The following is a 19082-nucleotide window of genomic DNA, read 5'->3' as shown; positions in this document are numbered from 1 at the left end:
ACTGTTGTACAGACAGGTTTGATTGAGATATTCAAAGGGGTGTTGGACTGCTACCTGAAAAGAAAGAATGTGCAAGGCTATGGGGATAAGCCAGGGGAATGGGACTAATTAGAATGTTCTTTCAGAGAGCCAGTGCAGATTCGATGGGTCAAATGGCCTCCTCCTGCGCTGTAAAGATTCTGTGAACCACAACCATCTTCCTTTGTGCTAGGTATGACTCCAACCACTAGAGAGTTTTCCTCCTGATTCCCATTGACTCCAGTTTTGCTAGGACTCCTTGATGTTCCACTTGGTCAGATACTGCCTTGATGTCCAGGGCAGTCACACTCATCTCACTTCTGGAGTTCAGATCCTTTGTCCCCATGCCCACGCAAAAGATGCAACACCTGCCCCTTCACTTCCTCTCTCCTCACCGTCCAAGGGCCCAAACACTCCTTTCAAGTGAAGCAGCATTTTACTTGCATTTCCCCCAACTTAGTCTACTGCATTCGTTGCTCCCAATGCGGTCTCCTCTAAATTGGAGAGACCAAACATAAACTGGGCGACCGCTTTGCAGAACACCTGCGGTCTGTCCGCAAGAATGACCCAAACCTCCCTGTCACTTGCCATTTTAACACACCACCCTGCTCTCTTGCCCACATGTCTGTCCTTGGCTTGCTGCATTGTTCCAGTGAAGCCCAATGCAAACTGGAGGAACAGCACCCTGTTTTCTGACTAGGCACTTTACAGCCTTCCGGACTGAATATTGAATTCAACAACTTTAGATCTTGAAATCCCTCCTCCATCCCCACCCCCTTTCCGTTTCTTCCCCCTTCCTTTTGTTTTTTCCAATAATTTATATAGATTTTTCTTTTCCCACCTATTTCCATTATTTTTAAAACTTTTATGCCCTGCTAGTCTTTCCACCCCACCCCCACTAGAGCTGTACCTTGAGTGCCCTGCCACCCATTCTTAATTAGCACATTTGTTTAGATAATATCACCACACTTCTTTGTTCCTTTGTCTGTGACATCTTTTGATTATCTGATCCTATCACTGCTTGCTTGTCCCTACAACCACACCACCCCCCCCACTTCTCTGTCTCTCTCTCTCTCTGTGCCCCCCCCGTCCCCCCCACCCCCAACCTTAAACCAGCTTATATTTCACCCCTCTTCTAATATTCAATCAGTTCTGTTAAAGGGTCATGAGGACTCGAAACATCAACTCTTTTCTTCTCCGCCGATGCTGCCAGACCTGCTGAGTTTTTCCAGGTAATTCTGTTTTTCCTTTGTCCATGTTGGAACCAAGGCTGTAATGAGGTCAGGGACTGAGTAGCCCTGGTGGAACCCAAACTGAACGTCAGCGAGCAGCTTATTGCTAAGCAAGTGCCGCTTGATAGCACTGTGATGACCCCTTCCATTACTTTATTGATGATCGAGAGTGGACTGATGGGGTGGTAATTGTCTGAGTTGGGTGTCCTGCCTTTTGTATTATAGGATGTACTTGGGCAATTTTCTACATTGCTGGGTAGGTGCCAGTGTTGGAGCTGTACTGGGTGTGGAAGTTCTGGAGCACAAGTCTTCAGTGTATTTCCAGAATATTGTCAGGGCCCATAGCCTTTGCAGTATCCAGTGCCTTCAGCCATTTCTTGATATCATGTGGAGTGAATCAAATTGGCTGAAGACTGGCTTCTGTGATACTGGGGCCCTCCGGAAGAAGCCAAGATGGATTATCCACTTGGCACTTCTGGCTGAAGGTTGTAAAAATGTTTCAGCCTTATCTTTTGCACTGATATTCTGGGCTGCTCCATCATTGAGGCTGGGGATATTTGTGGAGCCTCCTTCTCCACTGATTTGTTGAATTGTCCACTACCATTCATGACTGGATGCAGCAGGACTGCAGAGGTTAGACCTGATCCATTGGTTGTGGAATCACTTAGTTATCTCTTGCTGCTTATGTTGTTTGGCACGCAAGTGGTCCTGTGTTGTGGCTTCACCAGTTGATACCTCATTTTTATGTATGTCTGGTGCTGCTCCTGGAATGCCCTCCTGCACTCTTCATCGGACCGGGGTTGACCCCCTGGCTAGATGGTAATGGTTGAGTAGGGGATTTGTCAGGCCATGGGGTTACAGATTGTGGTTGAGTACAATTCTGCTGATGGCCCACAGCGCCTCATAGATGCCCCGTATTTAGTCGCTAGATCTGTTTGAACTCTATCCCATTTAGCACAGTGGTAGTGCCGCACAACACAATGGAGGGCATCCTCAATGTGAATATGGGATTTTGTCTCTAGAAGGAATGCTCCTATCGATACTGTCATGAACAGATGCATCTGCAGCAGGCAGATTGGTGAGGACGAGGTAAAGTTTGTTTTCCCTCTTGTTGGTTCCCTCACCACCTGCCGCAGACCCAGTCTAGCAGCTATGCCTTTTAGGACTTGGCGAGCTTGGTCGGTAATGATGATACCGAGTCATTCTTGGTGCGATGGCTGTTGAAGTCTCACACCCAGAGTACGTTTTGTGCCTTTGCCACCGTCAGTGCTTTCTCCAAGTGGTGTTCAACATGGAGGAGCACTGATTCATCAGCTGAGTGATGGAGGGCGGCGGCATATGGTATTCGGAATGTTTCCTTGTCCACGTTTGACCTGATGCGATGAGACTTTATGGGGTCCGGAGTCGATGTTGAGGACTCCCAGACCTCCTGACTGCATACCACTGTGCCGCCACCTCTGCTGTGTCTATTCTGCCAAGACAGGACATACACAGGGATGCTGTCTGGAAAATAATCTGTATGGTATGATTCCATGAGCGTGACCATCTTAGGCTGTTGCTTGACTAGTCTGTGGGACAGCTGTCTAAATTTTGGTACAAGACCCCTGATGTTAGGAAGATAGACTTTGCAGGGCCGACAGGGCTGGGTTTGCTGATGTTGTTTCCTGTACCTTTGCCACTGCCGGATGGGCTGTCCGGTTTCATTTCTCATAGACTTTCTGGCAGTTCGATACAACTGCGTGTCTTCCTAGCCCATTTCAGATGGCATTTAAGAGACAATCTAATTATTACAGCAAAATTATTAATTCCAGTTATTTTTTAAAATTACAATTATGATGCATTAGTTACAGTTACAATTCACAAGATTATTAATTAGCCCTTTTTCATTACACAATGCTAGATCTAAAATAGTTTGTTCCCTAGTTGGTTTCTCAATGTGCCGCTCTAGAAAACCATGTGGCGTACATTACAAGAATTCACCCTCCACAACATTAGTACTTATTAGGTTTACCTAATCCATATGTAAATTGTAATCCCTCATGATTACTGTGTTACCCTTGTTACATGCACCTCTAATTTCCTGATTTATACCATGAATCTCATCACCACTGCTGTTTGGTGGCCTATAAACAACTTCCACCAATGTTTTCTGACCTTTACCATTTCTCAGTTCCACCCAAACTGATTTCACTACTTGATCTTTAGAATTAGGGTCATCTCTCACCACAGTACTAATGACCTCTTTAATTAAGAGAGCTACCCCGTGACCATTTCTCAGCTTCCTGTCCTTCCTGAATGTCGCATACTCTTGGATATTCAGGTTCCAGCTTTGTTTTCCTTGTAGTCATGTCTCTGTAATGACTATCAGGTCATACATATGAATTTCTATTTGAGTTGACAATTCTTATGTGAATGCCACAGGCATTCTGACATGGAGCCTTTAATTCAGTATTTTTACTGTTTTTCCAAAATCTGGCCCTATCAGCTGGCATATTCAAGTTTGCAATCACTGCCCCTCCCTGCCATACTCTGGTTATCATTACCTTTATAGGCACCATGATCTATTGCCTTATCTTCCCCTACGTGATCTCTTCTGCACTCTATTTAGTTTAAAGCCCTCTCTACTTCCCTAGTTACACGACTCGCTAGAACACTAGTCCCAGGTTCAGGTGAAGTCAGTCCCTGTGGTCCAGCCCCCACTTGTACTGGTACCAGTACCCACGAACCGGAACCCACTTCTCCCACACCAGTCTTTGAGCCATGTATTCATCTTTCATTTTATTTATCCTATGCCAATTAGCACGTGGCTCAGGTAATAATCCATACTTGACTATCTTTTGAGGTTCTGCTTTTTAATTTAGTGCCTAGCTCCTTATACTCTCTGTGCAGAACCTCTTTCCTGGTTCTACCTTTGTCGTCGTTACCTACATGGATCACGACAACTGGATCCCCCTCCCATTGCAAGATCCTCTCCAGACCTGAGCAAATATCCCAGCCCTGCACCAGGCAGACAGCATAGTCTTCTGGATCCTTGCTCTCTGTTGCAGAGAACAGTGTCTATCCCCCTGACTATACTGTCCCCTAGCACCACAACATTCCTTTTAATTAACCCCACCACCCTCCTGCCACTTGAATCGCTCCCTGTGCCATGGTGCCATGGTCAGCCAGCCTGCTCATCCACACTGCAGCCCTCACTCTTGTCTATACGAGGTGCAAGAACCTCTAACTGGTTGGTCAGTTACAAGGGCTGAGGCTCCTCCATTCCAGCCTTCTTGATCCCCTTACCTGCCTGTCTCACAGTCACACCTTCCTGTCCCTGACCATTGACCAAATCAGATGACGCTAACCTAAGGGATATGACTGCCTTCTGCAACAAAGTGTCCAGGTAACTTTCCCCCTCCCTGATGCGTCACAATGTCTGCAGCTCAGCCTCCAGCTAATTAACTCTGAGCCAAAGCTGCTCAAGCCGCAGACACTTACTATAGGTGTGGTTGCCATGGATTGCAGTAGCATCCAAGAGCTCTCACGGGCTGCAGCCACGACACATCACCCGTTCCGACGTCTTCATTGTGTTAATTAAATACATTTATTTTTCTTAATTTATAGTTCCCCTTGTCATCAAACTCCCAGTTTGACACACTGTGCGCTCAAAGCAGCACCCAGTGCAGACACCTGGAGCTGGGGGTTTCTCTTCGGAATCCTGGCAAATATTTTTCCCTCAAACCGCCATCACTAAAACAGATTATTTAGCCAGCGTCACATTGCTGTTTTTGGGATCTTGCTTTTGTGCAAATTGGCTGCTACATTTCTTACATTGCAACGATCACACGTTAAAAGTATCAAATTTTGTATGAAGCACTTCTGATATCCTGAATTGTGTTTAAATCACTTTGGGATTTTCAGTGGTTGTGAAAGATTTTCTTGCACAATATTGTGATCATTGTAAAATGAAACAGGCTGCCAATATTGAAATCAATGCTGAAGATGGTCCCTTCCTTTTTGTCACATTCATTTAATATCCCCTTTGTCTCAGTGTTTTGTTTAACCTTGTGTGACTTTGAAGCATCTTGAAATTTTTTACCTATGCTATAGGTGTTATACAAATGAAAGTTGTAACTTTTGTGAGAACATTTGTCCAGATTTTCTCAATATATTGGAAATAGGTCAATTAGACCTGTGAAGGGTGTGTTTTGTATGTGTTCTTCAGGCAGGTACTGACTGAGCTGCTATTTTCAGCATTGTCAGATTTCAAGCAATGTAATTTTTTTCTACTTTTGTATTTATTTTGCCACTTCTCAAAGTATTGAAGTCCAGTTCTGAAACAGCATTCTTGCCTGCACTTGTAGAACTAATACGGCAGCTCTCCCAGTATACAAGGCACTGAAATATAGAGTGGTAGTTAATGTAGGTGATGGGGCTTCACCCACTGGCTAGAGCTGGTGAGAGCCCTGTGCTGCTTCTTTTTGGGAAGGCCTGCCAAACTATGTGCCAATCAGGCACTTTACTGGGTAGTGGCAGCCCATCTCCTGGGATCTAGTACCCTGGGGGTGGCAGTCACACCTGTCGAGAGCTGCCGGCCAGTAGGAGGGGCGGTGGTGGCTGCTGCCAGTATAACACCTAGCAGAGGCTTGCGATCATTGCTGGATCCCAGGCCGCAGGTGAATGATGGTGGGAGCAGGCCAGTCACAGGGGTCAGGATGCCGAGTCCCTTGATCAGGCACTGAGTGCCTTCAAACGGAGGCTGTTGTTCCCCCACGCCTGGTCCGGAGCCCACCACCAAACCCACATTGAGTTGCATGTCATGCTTCCTGCATAGTGAGCCTCTTGCTTGCTGTCTGCTTAATAGCAGCGACAGTGGGATGAGACCCTTAAGTGGGTATTAATTTCCCACTTAAGGGCCTCAATTGGCAGTTGGTGGGAAGTCAGTTCATGGGCCTTCCCACCATGGTGGGGACCCCATCACCTTCCTGCCTCCACCCGATTAAGTGTACTCCTGCCACATGGGGACAGCATTAAATTCTATCCATGTTGTTGATTTTGGATATATTGCTAATATGTTAAATTATATCTGTGTTATGAATCTTCTCTTCCTGTTCCAGCTTCACCTGCCGTTAAACTCCCCCTTGCCTGGCAGTGAATTAACAAAAGAACCATTCCGTTGGGATCAGAGGTTGTTTGCACTGGTCCTTCGTCTCCCTGGTGCTTCATCTCTCGAAGCAGAGCAGCTTGGCAGTGTACCTTCAGATGAGTCTGCAGTAACCCAAATGTGTGAAGTAACAGGAGGTGAGTCAACAGTTCTGCTGACCAAGGTAAAGGATTTGATTTCAGATTTCCTAGCTGATTGCAGTATTTTCCTTCTGCCTGGGTGTCTAGTGGATGCATTTGGGTGTGTGATTGTCAAACATTAAAATATTGAAGCAGTGGATTTGTAAGTGGTAGAAGTATTTATAAGTCACTAATGTTTAGTGAATTCACTACCAGGGTGAATATTCTGTCAGAAATTCACACTATTGATGTCAACGTCGGCATAAAAATGCAGATCTTTGCAGCATTCTAAAAATGTAACTTTAAAAACGGTATGTTTTTGGGACGTGAACAGCACTAGCATGGATGCATTTGCAGTCTACCCCTAGTAACCCCAGAAGATGTTAGGGTGTTCTCCTTCAACCACTGAAGTGTTAGTGGTGCTGATATTGATCCAATGACAATGAAGGAACAATAATTTATGTCCCAAGTCTCGATGGTGTTGCTGTGATATATATATTTTTGACCTCCATAGTGTTAAGATCATGGGGGATCTTAACTGTTGATGCAGTTGAAGTAACTTGGTGAGTTGTTGTGGTGCATTTAATAGATTGTACGCATTACAGGCACGGTGCACCAGTGATGGAGCTGGGGCGGGGGGGCGCTGCTGTGTCCAGTGGCAGGGTGCAAGTCAGGTATCCTGGATTGTGTTTCAGAGACCCTATCTATCCAGGCAAGTGGTGACTGTTCCATCCCACGTCTGACTTTGGTTTTCAAGATTGTCATTACCCAGCCCTTGTGTAGTGCGACTATTATCTACCACTGCTGCTGGTTACACAAACCCCCCCACACACGCACGCACGCGCACACACACACACAAACTCCCCCACACATGCAAACACCCCCACACACACACACACATACACGCAAACCCCCCCACACACGCAAACCCCCCCACACACGCAAACCCCCCCACACACGCAAACCCCCCCCACACACGCAAACCCCCCCCCACACACGCAAACCGCCCCCACACACGCAAACCCCCCCCACACACGCAAACCCCCCCACACACGCAAACCCCCCCACACGCAAACCCCCCCACACGCAAACCCCCCCACACACGCAAACCCCCCCACACACGCAAACCCGCCCCACACACGCAAACCCCCCCACACGCAAACCCCCCCCCACACGCAAACCCCCCCCACACGCGCAAACCGCCCCCACACGCGCAAACCGCCCCCACACGCGCAAACCGCCCCCACACGCGCAAACCCCCGCGCACACACACGCAAGCCGCACACACACACGAAAGCCGCACACCCCCGACCAGTGTAAACTCCCATACTTCACTCCTTAGGTTTTGCAGATGGGTTTCAGAGAGTAAGGGTTAACTATATTGAACAAAGCCAAATGAAGTATGGTGGTAGATAAATCAGCAAGATGTAATATGCATTAGCTGGGAGTGGGCTGCATTGGAGTGGAAGTAGACAAACACATCATTTGGTCGGTGTGCAGAATGCAAGCTCCTAACAATGTGAACTCCTGGGATTTGTGTGATGTGTGCTGACTGAAGGGGTAAACAGAATTGTTGAATCCTAACACAAAAGCAAAATACTGTGGATGCTGGAAATCTGAAATAAAAACAAAAATTGCTGGAAATACTTGGGAGTCCTGATAGAAGGTCATCTTAACCCGAAATGTTAACTCTGTTTCATTCCACTGATGCTGAGTATTTCCAGCAAGTTTTGTTTTATTATTGTTAAATCCCATTGTTGTCATAGTGGTAAATATGTGTGTTTGTACAATTTACTCTTCAAATCAATTGAGTTTGCGATATTGAATGTCAGTTGGCAGAGGATTTAAGTTACAGTAACTAAACACACATGTAACAGCAGCACTTGCACCAAAAACATTGCGCACTTAGCTGGAAGACTTTAAACGCATTATAGTGACAGGTTTGATAGCAACTACAGACCTCCGACTCCTAGGCAACTACTTTCCATATCTCTGCATTGCCCCTTCTACATGACAATCCACATGTTTCTGTATTGCCTAATACAACTCCATGTAAGGTGTATTCCAATCAGGTTCTTCCCTTGTCCCTTATCAGTAACTTTAGCTTTAATATCTTTCTCTCTACAACTCCCTTATCTTTTCATTCATATTTTCACTCTTGTTCTATTCTACCAAGTGAAACTTATAATTAGAAATCTGTAACATTCTATATCAAATCTCTCAATTCTAAAAAGGATTGTGTATTCGCAAATATTTCTTTCTGCAGAACTGACATCATCAATTGAATATATTTGTCTGCAGTATGCAGTGGAACGTTTTTCAATTTGGTTTATTCTCTAAACTGGCCATTGCTTTGAAGCTGGTTTTAATTCAATAGTTCAGTGGTTATTGCATCAAAACTGGCTTATACTTCCTCATTTCACAGGCAAAAGAATTTAAAAAGGTGCTTGACAAACTACCACATAATAGACTTAACCTCCCCATGTGGTGGGAAGTCACCCCACTCAGCAAGATGCTGACGGCTCAGTAAAATTGCCCTTAATAGGGACTTTTACTATGTAAATTTACTGTCCGCCTCCTTGCAGCGGAGAACCTGTCTGTTTTTAGCCCTGCTACCAGTAAAGGGCCCCAACAGCAGGGTCCACATTGGGAAGCCCATTCGAACTCGGCTGCCTATAATTTTGCGAGCCATCCTGCTTCCCAGGGGCCGGTAAAATTCAGCCTAATGTTTCAGGTTGAACGTCGTTCAGAACAGTTCTTAAGGTGATGATCCTGAAGCTTTGGGCTCCCCATACCCCAATATAAATATCGGGGATAGGCCTGCCTCCGGGTTGGCTGGCTTTCCTGCTTTAATTTTTTGGCTGATGGCCCTTTATTATGAGGCGAGCATTCCATCACCACCAGGAGAACATCCTGCCTCGTGGAGCTGCTGGCCAGTCAGATGCTGTCAGCTCTGCAATACCAGCAGTACCACCCGGAGCAGTTATCACTGCTGGTACTGCAGCTAGACCAGGGAGGAGGCATTTAATGAGGGACCAGACCTCCAGGTAAATCCAGGATCTCAGGCCGGCAAGCCCGGATGAGGTTGGGGAGGGGGATGTGCATGTTGGACAGAGTGGAAAGGGGTGGGTGGTCATGGGGAGGGAAATCTGTGAGGAGGGTGGCCTCCGATTAGTAATGGGGACCTGGAAAGGAGGCACCCTGTCTCTTTCCCCGCCCACCCTTCCACTCCTCCACTTTTTCAATGGGCAGCAGCATGCATGGTCAAATCCGTTGTGCTGCATGTTGAGCATGGGCCTCTCCCACTGCCTGTTAAATCTGAACAGCGGCAGATGTGGCCCTTTATTAGGCATTAATGGCCCTCTTAAGGGTCACAATTGGGTCACACACAGGTGGTCCACCTGACAACTCCCCTGCTGTTTGTAAAATTGTGGAGGATGTGGGCGGCTGGTGGAGAGCATACTACTGATGGCACAACACCCTATTTTGCAGGTCCACCCATCTGCTTTCCCAGCTGTAGGTGACTTGTAAAATCCATTCCATTAACTCTGGGCGGGATTTTCCAGCCGTAGCTGCTGCTGGGGTCGTCTGGTCCCACCGAACTTCGATGGACTTAAGGCTGGCCCACTGAATTTCCCATGTTGGACCAGAAAATCCCAGTCTCTGTTTCCCCCTGCACAGATGCTGCCAGGTTTGCTGAGTATTTCCAGCCATTTCTGTTTTTATTTCAGATTTCCAACATCCATAATATTTTGCTTTTCTATTCTTACCCGCTGTACTAGACAGTCCCTCAGTCTGTCTGTTTCACCCTTAATGTAGCATCCTCATTGTCCGAGGGTTGCTAATCCTGGCTTAAGCTGTGATATCATAGGGCAAGATGATAGGGCAAGCCAAGAATCACCTCAGCCAGTCTAGGAATTGAACCTGTGTTGTTGGTGCCATTCTGCACCACCTTCTATTCTGGCCATCTCGCCAACTTGAGCTAATTGATTCCTCCCCCTTAGATACAATCAGTGAACTGAAGCAGCATCTTCATTCGTTCACTGTACCTGAAAACAAGCCACAAAACCTGTCACTGTTCTGACTACTTTTCCCTTGACATGCCCCCCAAATTCTCCTTGGGTGGAGGGATTTGGGGCTTCCCTTCTCCCATTCCACAGTTTCCATTAGCCTTTAGCCCCAGTCTATATCTGCTTTGCTGCATGAGTTTCCTGCTTCACTGTATCTACTCATGAGCCTCTAACTCAAAGCCACCAACTCAGCAACCAAGCTCCATTACATGGCTTCCGCTTGCCTGAGCAACACACTCATAACTTGCTGCTGAATACACATCACACTGGGGAACACAGGGCAGTCGAGAAAGTTAATATGTTCTTATTCCAAGAATTTTTGACCTCCTGGCTAGAATGTTTCTTCATTTGAAAAATACATCAAAGGCTGAACTTCCACAACATTTAGAATCAGGAGTTTTGTCACAATCAGTGCATTAGTTTAGATTGAAAAAGCATTATCCAATTCTGGTGTGTTGTGTTTTAGTAATTGCCCAAGTCCACCTTCCTCTCACCTACTGTGTAGGAACAATAAGTGTTAAAAGTAAAAGTAAAGAGCAAACCTTCCTGTAAAAGGATGTGATGTTTAGACAGGTAAGTCTGCCTTTTCAAATAGGGACACCTTGGCATTGATACTGTGGTCATTGAATGTCCAAAGGTGGACCCAGGTAGACATCAGACCACAACATTGCAAAAGAAAACTAACATCTGTGACACAGCACTCTCTTTTATACACTTTTTTCTTTTTCATATCTTTCTTTCTGTGTCTCTTTCTCCGCACCCACCCCTGCCCCCCACTATGTAGCAACTGTAGGCCCTTTGAGCTTGCGCCGCCTTTTGATAAGATCATGGCTGATCTAGTTGTGGCCTCAACTCCACTTTCCTGTCTGCAGCCCCATAGTCTATAGAGAATCTATCTAACTCAGTCTTCAATAGATCTAATGACCCTGCCTCCACTGCTTTGAGGAAAAGAATTTCACAGACTAGCGACCCTTAGAGAAAAAAAAACTCCTAATTTTCCATTTTAAATGGGAGACCTCCTATTTTTAAATGGTGTTGCCTAATTCTAGTCTCCCCATAAGGGGAAACATCCTCCTGTATCCACCCTTTCAAGTCCCCTCAGGATCTTCTGTTTCAATAGGATCACCCCTCACTCTTCTGAACTCTAATGGGTATAGGCCCAATCTGTTCAACCTTTCTTTATAAAACAGGTCCTTCATCCCAGGGATGAGTTGAGTGAACCGTCTCTGAACTGCTTCTAATGCATTTATATCCCTTTTCAAATAGAGACCAAAACTGTACACAGCACAATCCCACCAAGACCCTGTATGGTTGCAGCAAAAACTTCCCTACTTTTATATTCTATTCCCCTTGCAATAAATGCCAACATTCCACTTACCTTGTAATCACTTGCTGTACCTGCATACTAACTTTTTGTGATTCATGTACCAGGACACCGGATCCCCTTCTAGTGCAGAGTTCTGTGATCTCTCTCCATTTAAATAGTGTACTCCTTTTTTATTCTTCCTGCTAAAGTGGACAAGTTCACATTTTCCCACATTATACTCCCATCTGCCAGATTTTTCCTCTATTCACTTAACCTGTCTATATCCATTTGTCGAGTGTTTATCTCCTCTTGACAACTTACTTTCCAACGATCTCGGTATCATTGACAAATGTAGATATGGATAAAGACTGGTTTTTGTTATTTACTGTCTGCTGTGATTTGGGACGAGGGGAGAAAATTGTCGGCCTTTTCTAGATGTAGGAACATAGGAGCAGGGGTAAACCATTTGGCCCATTGCTTCGCCATTCAAACAGATTATGGATGATCATCTACCTATGTCATTTTTCCCCACTGTCCCCATATCCCTTGATGTCATTAGTATCCAGAAATCTGTTAATTTCTGTCTTTAACATGCTCAATGATTGAGTTTCCACCACCCTCTGCAGTAGAGAATTCCAAAGATTCACAACCCTCTGAGTGAAGAAATTTCTCCTCATCCCAGTCTTAAATGGCCTGCCCCTTAATCTGAGTCTGTGTCTCTGGCTCTAGACTCCAGCCAGGGGAAACGTCTTATCTACACCCACTCTGTCACTCCCTGTATGAATTTTGTAAGTTTCAATGAGATCACCTCTCATTCTTCGAAACTCTAGGGAATACAGTTCCAGTTTCCTCAGTCTCTCTTCGTAAGACAATTTCACCATCCCAGTGATTAGTTTGGTGAACCTCTGTTGCATTCCTTCTGTGGCAAGTACGTCCTTCTTTAGATAAGGGGACCACAGCTGTGCATAATACTCCAGTTGCGGTCTCACCAAGGCTCTATACAATTGCAGCAAGACACCTTTACTTATGTACTCTCATCCCCCTGTGATGAAGGCCATTTGCTTTCCTAATTGCTTGCTGCATCTGCATGCTAGCTTTTAGTGACTCACGAACAAGGACATCCTGGTCCTTTTGGGCATCAGCACTTCCCAGTCTCTCACCGTTTGAGAAATTCTCTGCCTTCCTGCTTTTTCTACCCAAGTGGATAATGTCACACTTATTCACATTATGTTCCATCTGCCATGTTCTTGCCTGTTCACCTAGCCTGTCCAAGTCTGCTTGAAGCCTCCTCGCATCCTCCTCACAAATCATATTTCCACCTAGTTTTGTGTCATCAACAAATTTGGAAATGTTACATTTGGACCCTAATTAGTAACAGCCTGCCTGAAAATGATCAACTTATTCCACTCTGTTTTCTGCTTGGAGTGAAAATGGTCTTCATGATCTGTTACTATCTTGTGATCATGGTCCATAAACTGATTCAAGACCTTTAATGTTTGTTGGGCTGGAGCAGTGCAGCGTGTGGATTAACAACCTAGCACCACTTTGAAATCTGAATAAACAGAGGGTAAAGGGGGTTAATCTGTCCCCTGTCCTCTGTGTGCCTGGTGCCAGTGCTGTGTAGCTGGTGCCAGTGCAGGCAGAGATCAGTTGACCTGTCGATGCAACAGCTTGTGGGAGTGCAGATTGCATTTGGCATCTTTCTGTGCTGTCACCAGGCTTGAAGATCCCTACCTGTTGTTTCTACAGGCAAAGAACAAGTGGATCTGCTCCCGAGTGAGGCTGTGAGTCAGCAGAGCTGGGGAAGATCATCTGACTTGAAACCTGAAAATTTATGGGGACACTGTCCCAGAGAGTGATTTCTCATAGGATGGAGAGAACTCCTATTTATTTGTGGAGGTTGAACTTCACACACAGAATATGGAAGAGGCAATCTACGGTAAATGATCTATCATTATTAAATGTCATATACACAGGAAACAGTGCAAGAAAGATCTTGATAATTTACTCGGACATGTCTCCTCTTTGCTCTTAAGGAGTAAAAGTTAAATTTTAAAATGCACTTTTTTCAAAAGCTTTAAGGATTTGAGCCACTGGATCAGGAAGTCCTGGATTATATAACACAGCAGGGTGCTTAAGTTGCCTTTTATTTCTGTTCAAGGTCGGTCCTACTGTGTGCGCACACAGCGAATGTTAAACCAGTGCCTAGAATCCTTAGTACAGAAGGTCCAAAGTGGAGTGGTTATTAATTTTGAAAAAACTGGACCAGACCCAATGCCAGTTGGAGAAGGTAAGAAGAATATTCCTTAAAAAGATTGCTGGCTACAGTCCAAATGGGAAAAGTGTTTACAGGAAATATTCATGAAAAGGCTTAGCCTTTCCCATGAACTTTCTGACATTTATATAATATACTTTTTGCCTCTGTTTTTGATTAATACCTTAACAGACGAACACTGCATCTTGAAGGACATATATCTAGTATATCAGCGCTGAGGAAGTACAAATTTTAAGAGACTGAACTCAGATTTAGTGTACATAAACTGGGGCAGATCTTGACTCTGGATGATGGTGTAAAGTGGGTGATAGCAGATCTGCTATCTGTTTCCATTTCATGATCTTCATTTTCACTGATTTGAATGAAAATATTAATGGGGGGAGATGTAAGAGTGGCTGCTGTCATGAAGAGATTAATATCTGTAATGTTATTGGAAATTATTTATTAAAATGAGAGTTTAGTGGTATCTGTGTGTCTCTCTTAATTGGATTAAAGCCAGTTTGTCTAGAGGCTTTGATGTATCAAAAGAAGTAGGTTTAAAATGGTAATTAGATAAACATGGGGAAGTTTAGCAACTTGGGTGTCAAGAGGGCAATTTGCATTTTTAAATAAACCATTCACAAGAATGGGTGAAATCTTACACATAGCTAGAAGATGCCAAGCAACATTTTTTTTCCAGCTAACTAATAAAGTTGGTGGGATGAAAGAAGGTTATTGTTAGAAGAGGTAAAATTAAAAGAATTCTGTTGAAGGGTCATGAGGGCTCGAAACGTTAACTCTTTTCTTCTCGCAGATGCTGCCAGACTTGCTGAGTTTTTCCAGGTACTTCTGTTTTTGTTTAAAATTAAAAGCCTAGTGATACAATGGAAAAATTACATTCAAAGAGGAAGATATGTGTAAAGGAGAAAGGAGATTGTGTGAAAGGCAGAGGCATTTTAAGATCCAACAAGTGAGAGAAGCCTCCAGTCTGTAAACCTCAAGTCTGTCTACAAGGACCCAGAGCTGAAAGAAACTAATTTTGAATGCGACTGTCCAGTGTGTGCTCTGGCAAATGTCTCTTTAAATCTATAAAATTTACTGTTGCCTTCACGGGTGTGTTATTGAGAGTCAGATTAATTAGGGGATTTTTGTAGTTATTATAGTAATTTTGTAGAAATATGTATGTACTTAGAATTTTTCTTGTATTAATAAACATTTAATTTAGTTTTATATAAAAAAACTTCTTGAGACCCGGTGGTCTTATTACTACTGAATAAAAAGCCTGCATCTCGAAACATACAAATTGCAAAAATGGGTTCTGGCAGTTGTTCAAGTTTCCCTTTGGGATTTGAACAATCAGCCCTTACCATTAGCTGTGTCAGAATTCGACCTCTTACTGCCTGCAGTAACCACCGCACCGAGTCAAGTTCTACCCCATTGTCTCAATTGCTTTTGCACACCTGGAAAAGTAATGAAAGTGGAGGGCAATGTAATATTACTGAAACGTGCTGTTTGCTGCCACTGGTGTGTCAATTTGGCTTAGTGGTAGTACTCTGGCCTCTGTCTTGGTTGTGGTTTGTAGCACATAATCTAGGCTGATGCTTCAGTGCAGTACTGAATGAGTGCTACACTGGAGGTGTCATCTTTTTAATAAGATGCTAAATGAAGAATGCCTGTTCAAGTGGATATAACATATCCCATGGTGCTAGTTAAAGAAGAGTAGGAAGTGTTGTTGTGGTCAATATTTATTCCTCAAATTAGTCATTTGACTCTTATTCTTAATGTGATCTTGCTGTGTGCAGCCTAACTGCTCATAAACCTGCCCTAAACACCATGATGGCTGGAACATCATGCTACTTGCAGTGTCCCATGGATGGTAAGGTTGATATGATGGTAAACAACATTGTGGTACCAATGCTTTCCATTATTCTTTCATGGGATGTGGGTATCGCTGGTAAGACCAGCATTTATTGCGCAGTCCTAATTGCCCTTGAACTAACCTTGTTACTTCAGAGGGCGGTTAAGAGTCAACCACATTGCCGTGGGTCTGGAGTCACATGTAGGCCAGACCAGGTAAGGACGGTGGATTTCCTTCCCTGAAGGGCATTAGTGAACCAGGTGGGTTTTTACAACAAACGGTGATAGTTTCATGGTCACTATTACTGAAACTAGCTTTCAATTCCAGATTTATTAATTGAATTTAAATTCCACCAGCTGCCGTGGTGGGATTTGAAACCCTGGCCCCAGAGCATTAGCTTGGGCCTCTAGATTACTAGTCCAGAGACATTGCCACTACACCACCATCTCCCCAGAATGCATAGATAGCTTCAGTGGAGCATGTAGCCAGTACTAAGCATTGGAGGCTGGGTCATTGAATATATTTGAGATTGAGTTGGACAGATTTCTGATCGATAAGGCTGGTAGGGATTATGGGGTCAGGCGGGAAAGTGGGGTTAAGGCCACAATCGGATCAGCCATGATCTTATCAAATGGCAGAGCAGATCGATGGGCCAAATGACCCACTGCTTCTCCTATTTCTTGTGATCTGATGTTTCCCAGCTCAGCTACGATCAGATCCAGATCCTGGCTCAGGTTCCAGTCATTAAGGTTCTATTCCATGCCTTATTCCTGATGGGTCGTGAAGAAGGGAGACCTGAAGTGATGAAGCTCCAAAGAACTAAAAGTAGAAATGAAATCATCACTTAAAATATTTAAATATTACTGAAGACTTGTCTTCCAAACTTGCTGTACTCCTGTACCAAGCAGTCCCAGTACAGCTCCAACACTGGCATCTACCCAGCTATGTGGAAAATTGCCCAGCTATGTCCTGTACATAAAAACCAGGACAATCAAACCTGGCCAATTACCACCTCATCAGTCCACACATGATCATCAGGAAAGTATTAGAAGGGGTCATCAACAGTGCCTTCAAACGGTTCTTGCTTACCAATAACCTGCTCAGTTTGAGTTCTGCCAGGGCCACTCAGCTCCTGACCTCATTTCAGCCTTGTTCAAACATGGACAAAAGAGCTGAATTCCCGAGGTGAGGTGAGAGTGACTGTCCTTGACATGAAGGCAGCATTTGACTGAGTGCGGCATCAAGGAGCCCCAGCTAAACTGGACTCAGTGGGAATCGGGGCAAACTCTCCGCTAGTTGGAATCATACCTGGCACAAAGGAAGATGGTTGTGGTTGTTGGAGGTCAGTCATCTCAGTCCCAGGACATCACTGCAGGAGTTCCTCAGGGCAGTATCTCCTCAGGGCAGTATCCTAGGCCCAGCCATCTTCAGCTGCTTCATGAATGACTTTCCCACCTCTGATGTTATAATGGAAAGAATGTGCAGTCATCAGCGAACAATATTCACCATTCACGACAACTCAGACACTGAAGCAGTCCATGTCCAAATGCAGCAAGACCTGGACAATATTCACCCAATAGTACCAGGTAGTGCAGAGGGTATAGAGAAGGAGGAACTTAGAATAATCATCATCACTAGAGAATAAGTACTGAACAAACTATTGCAATTAAAGGGTAACAAGTCCCCAGGACCTGATGGCCTACATCCCAGGGTCTTAAAGGAAGTGGCAGCGGAGATAGTGGATGCATTGGCTATAATATTCCAAAATTCCCTGGATTCTGGAAAGGTTCCAGTGGATTGGAAAAATGGTAGTGTAATGCCCTTATTCAAAAAGGGGGGGCAAGCAGAAGGTAGGAAACTATAGACCAGTTGGTTTAATGCCTGCCTTTGGGAAATTGTTGGAATCCATTATTAAGGAAGTAGTATTGGGACATTTGGAAAGTCAAAATGCAATCCATCAGAGTCAGCATGCTTTTATGAAGAGTAAATCGTGTTTGACTAATTTGCAAAAGTTCTTTGAAGATGTGACAAGCAAAGTGGATAATGGGGATCCTGTAGATGATGTATGTCTGGACTTACAGAAGGTCTTTGATAAGGTGTCACACAAAAGGTTAATACACAAGATAAGATCACATGGAGTTAGGGGTAATATATTAGCTTGGATAGAGGATTGGCTAACCAACAGAAAGCAGAGAGTCGGGATAAATGCTTCTTTATCTGGATGGCAAGCTGTAACTAGTGAGGTGTCATAGGGTTCAGTCCTTGGACCCCAACTATTTACAATCTATATTAATGATTTGGATTCAGGGACAGAAGGTACTACAGCTAAGTTTGCAGATGCAAAATAGTTGGGAAAGTAAGTTGCAATAAAGAAATAAGAAATTTACAAATGGATCTGGGCAGGTTAGGTGAATGGGCCAAAATTTGGCAGATGGAGTTTAACGTGGATAAGTGTGAGGTTATCCATTTTGGCCGGAAGAATAAAAAGGTGACTTATTATTTAAATGGAGAGAAACTTCAGAATGCTTCAGTGCAGAGGGATCTGGGTGTCCTTGTGCATGAATTGCTGAAAGCTAGTATGCAGGTACAGCAGGTAATAAGGGAGGCAAATGGAATTTTGGCATTTATTGCTAAAGGAATAGAGTATAAAAATAGGGAAGTGTTGCAACTGTACAAGGCATTAGTGAGACCGCACCTGGAGTACTGTGCACAGTTTTGGTCCCCTTACTTAAGGAAGGCTGTAGTTGCATTGGAAGTGGTTCAGAAGAGGTTCACTAGATTGATTCCGGAGAAGCGGGGCTTGTCTTGTGAGGAGAGATTGAGCAGTGTAGGCCTATCCTCGCCAGAGTTTAGAAGGATGAGAGGAGATCGAGTTGAGGTATATAAGATGCTAAAGGGGATAGACAAAGTAGATGTGGAGCGGATGTTTCCCCTTCTGGGGCATTTTAGAATGAGAGGCCATAGCTTAGGCTAAGGGGTGGTAGATTTAAATCAGAGATGAGGAGGAATTACTTTTCTCAAAGGGTCGTGAATCTGTGGAATTCACTACCTAGAGTGCAGTAGATGCCAGGACGTTCGA

The 19082-nt window shown here is 44.5% G+C and overlaps 1 protein-coding gene across 2 annotated transcripts in view; it reads left to right on the top strand.

Moving 5' to 3' along the window:
- The window catches only part of ints6l (integrator complex subunit 6 like), a 203486-nt gene that overhangs the window by 96209 nt on the left and 88195 nt on the right, over window positions 1-19082 (top strand). The window contains exons 5-7 of one of the 2 annotated variants that reach the window (XR_005944042.1): window positions 6350-6533; window positions 13641-13830; window positions 14053-14178. Coding sequence is in view for 1 of the 2 variants with exons in the window: in XM_041195994.1 (XP_041051928.1) it covers window positions 6350-6533; window positions 14053-14181 (313 nt within the window). In the remaining variant the exon portion in view is untranslated. Of the gene's footprint in view, window positions 1-6349; window positions 6534-13640; window positions 13831-14052; window positions 14182-19082 lie in introns of those variants that run through there. The other variant, XM_041195994.1, reaches the window with a different exon arrangement.

Source organism: Carcharodon carcharias, chromosome 9, assembly GCF_017639515.1.
Source record: "Carcharodon carcharias isolate sCarCar2 chromosome 9, sCarCar2.pri, whole genome shotgun sequence".
Lineage (NCBI taxonomy): Eukaryota > Metazoa > Chordata > Chondrichthyes > Lamniformes > Lamnidae > Carcharodon > Carcharodon carcharias.
Note: the sequence above shows the minus strand (reverse complement) of the source record. Positions and strands in the feature narration are given on the sequence as shown.